The following is a 4115-nucleotide window of genomic DNA, read 5'->3' as shown; positions in this document are numbered from 1 at the left end:
AAAAAAAAAAAAAAAAGTTCAAATTGTTAGAATGCAAAAGGAAAACAAAAGAGGAAAGAAAAGGAGACAAAGAACCATCTGTCTCAGAGACGCACATGTGAGTGTTAGAATTGTACCGAGAAGCACAGCAGTGATGACTGAAGGCAGGATGGCGGCTATCTCGGGGGTGGGGGTAGGGGTGGGGGTAGGGGAGCGGGGTTGCGAGCAGACAGGATACCCGGCAGGGGGTGTCTGTGCTGCTGACACGGTCCTACTTCCTGACCTGAGTGATGCTATCATGGATGTCCTGTTTATGATTCTCTAAATTTTACATTCTGTTCTGGAGCCAGCTGCCACCAGCTTGTGAGAACTGATGGTTAACTCTTCAGGGCTTTGGCGACCACGCTGACATCACATCGGTAGCTCGGAACTGGCCGGAAACCAACAACTGCTACAAATCAGGGCCTTTTTTGTTCTTTTTCTTTTTCTGAAGAACCCATTCGTAGTCGTTTCCCAGCACATCATAGCTTCTCTATGTATATTAATTAAACATTTTTAAATTATTATTTCTAATTGCGGTAAAAATACACATAAAATCTGCCATTGTAACCATTTTTAAGGGCCCGGTGGCATCAAGCACAGTCACCATCCATCTCCAGAGCTCTTTTCATCTTGCAAAACTGAAACTCTGTCCCCATAATAGTTTTTTTTTAATCCTTAAAATTTTCCCTTGGAGGGTATGGATTCTGCAGAGAGCTCTGTTGGAATCCCCATCTCCACCCCCCTCCCTAGTTGAACTTGGGCACCTTCTGTCACCACTCTGGGCCTTGGTTTCCTTATCTGTAATATGGGAATGATCTTAGTCCTAATCTCATAGTCCAGTAGCTCTCAAAAGTTTGGTTTCTGGACCACCACAGCCTCGGCACGGCCTGGAAATTTGTTGCAAATGCAGATTCTTAGATGCTCTGTAAATAGGGCCCAAGAAGTGAAAACCCTATTTTAAAATTTTAAAATAGGGTTTTAACAAGCCCTCCAGGAGATGCCGAGGCTTGCTCAAATTTGAGAACCATTAAGTAGATATAAAATACGGAGAGAGGTGCCTGGCCTCGCAGCCCAGCCCATACTATGGAAATGCTCATTATGATTGTTGATATTATTCATAGAGGAGGTCCAGCCCTATGGGGGGCAGTATCTGGCTGAGTCCTCCTCTCTGGTGGGGTCTGGGTTCCTGGTCTCTGGTGAACTGAGACCTTTTCGCCCTCTCTGTTGAAGATGACAGTGAGCCAGACCACGTCACCCCATCCATGGTTAAATGTTATCACTTGGTCCTGGAAACGGGAAAGGTCGGGGTGGGGGAGGGCAAGCCTGTGTCCCCTCTGCTGAAGGAGATAAGGTAGGTCACTTGCCTTCTGCATGACAGGTGGGGGGAGCCCGGATGTATAAATGGGGGGCCAGGACGCAGCGGAGACACAGACACCCAGGGAAGTTGCCTCGCTGTGGCCCGGAGTCCCAGGTGTTCCTGTCCAGCATGGCCAAGCGCCCGCTGCTGCTGCTTCTGACCGTGTGGGTGCTGGCTGGGGAGCTGTGGCTGAGGGCTGAGACCCGGGCGTCACCCTTCGGAGTGAAGCTCTGTGGCCGGGAATTCATCCGCGCGGTCATCTTCACCTGCGGGGGCTCCCGGTGGAGACGGGCGGACGTCCTGGCTCCTGAAGCCACAGGTGAGGCTGGGGAGGCCGCGTGCGGTGGGGAGGGGTGGACAGTGGATGGGACATGGGATGGTCCAAAGAGCCAAGGACAGGGCAGAAGAGTCCCTGTCCTACTACATGCAACTGGGGAAACTTGCCCAGGCCTCAAAGCGGGACCGAGGTGGGAGGAGCCAGTCAGCAGAGCCGGGATGGGGGTGGCAAGCCATCCACACCCTCTAGTCTTCGAAGAACTAGCTACTGTTTCTGGAGCACCTGCCGAGTGTGAGCCTGCCTTAAGCCAGGCTGCTGCTTGCACAACTCCTACGATGGGGGGTGGGGTGGGAGGTGGGACAGGGACGCCATTTAGAAACCGACACAGAAGTGGTTTTCAGGCTCTGAGGAAGGTAGTGGGGTCCACAAGGCCAGATTTTGCCACCTAGCAAGTGACCCTCCTAATGAGTTGGTGACCTTCTCCGAGTCCCTTTATCTGCGAATAGGAGGCACAGTCCCTGAATCTCCCAGGATGCTTAAGTGGAAACGCTGAGTCAGAAACAGATTAGGACACCGTCTCAACTGGGCAGGGGACTCAGTTGGGGCTCAGGCAGGGGGCATGGGGCCTAGTTTCATGAAGGGCAGGAGCCTGGAAAAAAAAAAAAAAAGGTTTTCATGGTGATCATGATATGAATATGGGCCTGGAAACACACTGGGTTCAAGTAGCAGCCCTACAACTTCATAGCTGTGTCTCCTTATGCAAGTTAGTCTGCCAAATCGTGCCTCGGTGTTCTCATCTGGAAACTGGGTATGATAACAGCTGCACCCACCTCATGGGGTTATCATTGTGAGAAATAAAGGAGTTAATCCTCTAAATCCTTTAAAACAGTGTCTGGCGCATAGTAAGTGCTCAAGAAATGATCAGTGCTATTTTGAGAGCTTCTTGTGTGCCGGACACTGTTCTAGGCGTTTCTATAGGTACTAATTATCTTATCTACTCCATATAAAACTCTAGAAGGTAGGAGTTATTACTACCCCCACTTTGCAGAGAAGGAAACCTAGAGTCAGAGAAGTAAATTCATTTGCTCAGGATTATAACTCCGAGAGGCTGGATTGGTGCTTAGTTCAGCTCCCAAACACATGTTCTTTTTTTTTTTTTTAAAGAGACCCACTTTATTTTATTTTTATTTAGATTTATTTATTGATTTTAGAGAGAGAGAGAAATAGCTTGGGGGAAGGGGCAGAGGGAGAGGGAGAGAGAGAGAGAGAATCCTCAAGCAGACTCCCCACTTCACTGAGTGCAGAATCCTACATGGGGCTCGATCCCACAACCCTGAGATCATGACCTGAGCCGAAAATAAGACTCAGATGTTTAACCAATGGAGCCACCCAGGCGTCCCCCAAACACATGTTCGGAACCATCAGGTTCTCAATAAATAAAGAGTAGGAGAAAAGAAATGACAAGAGAGGAAAGGCAAGCTCAGTGAGGTTGAATAATTTGCCCATCGAAGCTGGACCCCGGGCCTGAATGGAATCAAACTTTTGACCATGAGGCTGCATCACAAGAATCGCAGTAGCTGGGCCAGCCACACTCTGGGTGTGACAGAAGCTAAGCCCCAAGCACTAACTCTTCATCCTTCCCCTTCCCAGATGCAGACTCGGACACAGACAGTGAGCTGGATGAGGCAGTAGCCTCCAGCGAGTTGTTGGCCATGACCAAGTACCCCCCGGCTTCTTATGGGGGCCGACCTGGCTGGCAGGGAACTCCGGGGGCTCTGCGTGGTGGCCGTGATGTCGTGGCAGGCCTCTCCAGCAACTGCTGCAAGTGGGGGTGCAGTAAGAGTGAAATCAGCAGCCTGTGCTAGACCAGTGACTGGGGCGGCCAGGGCCCAGGGGCCAGCGGGGCACCCGTCTCTGGCCTCTCATGCATTCATTCATCAGCAAGTCAGGTTAGGCGCTGTGCTCTTGGACACAGATCCCCCTAAATGACCCTGACCTGTGACCAGCCTGACCCTGAGCAAACTGCCCCTACCTGGCCCAATGACCTCTCCCCAGGCCATCTCATGCCTTTGCCTGGCCTATACTGTTCCCTGCTGCAATGGTGCCCCTACTCTACCCACACTGATCTACCCACATCCTGACCTTTGCCCAAACGGATTCTCTCTTGACACAACTGCGGCCACCGTCTCCTGACCAGCCCAAATTATGTTCCTGCTCCTTTCCAGCCTTTGCCCGCTGCTTTCTCCCTGCTTTCCAGCCCCTCCCCTTCCAACCCCACCCGCTGGGGCTCTAAAGCAGGGGACCCTAGAACTGGCAGTGGGAGCCCTGGGTTCCCTTCACATCCTGGGGTGGAAGGCTCGGTGGGAGGACGGATCAGAACCTTCTTCAACCCCAATAATAAAAGTTCCAAAGGACTTCGCAGCATGTGTGTGTGCGTCATTGGGCGGGGGGGGGGGGGGG

The 4115-nt window shown here is 51.6% G+C and overlaps 1 protein-coding gene across 1 annotated transcript; it reads left to right on the top strand.

The window, feature by feature from the left end:
• The first annotated feature begins 1454 nt into the window (after positions 1 to 1454).
• RLN3 (relaxin 3) lies at positions 1455 to 4069 on the top strand. The gene is made up of 2 exons (XM_040629201.1): positions 1455 to 1697; positions 3306 to 4069. The coding sequence occupies exons 1-2, from the start codon at positions 1508 to 1510 to the stop codon at positions 3518 to 3520; spliced, it is 405 nt and encodes a 134-aa protein (XP_040485135.1). The 5' UTR covers positions 1455 to 1507; the 3' UTR covers positions 3521 to 4069.
• Positions 4070 to 4115: the final 46 nt, after the last annotated feature.

Source organism: Ursus maritimus, unplaced genomic scaffold, assembly GCF_017311325.1.
Source record: "Ursus maritimus isolate PB19 unplaced genomic scaffold, ASM1731132v1 scaffold_14, whole genome shotgun sequence".
In the NCBI taxonomy this organism is placed as follows: Eukaryota; Metazoa; Chordata; class Mammalia; order Carnivora; family Ursidae; genus Ursus; species Ursus maritimus.
The sequence above is the reverse complement of the archived record's forward strand: the minus strand, read 5'-3'. Positions and strand labels throughout refer to the sequence as shown.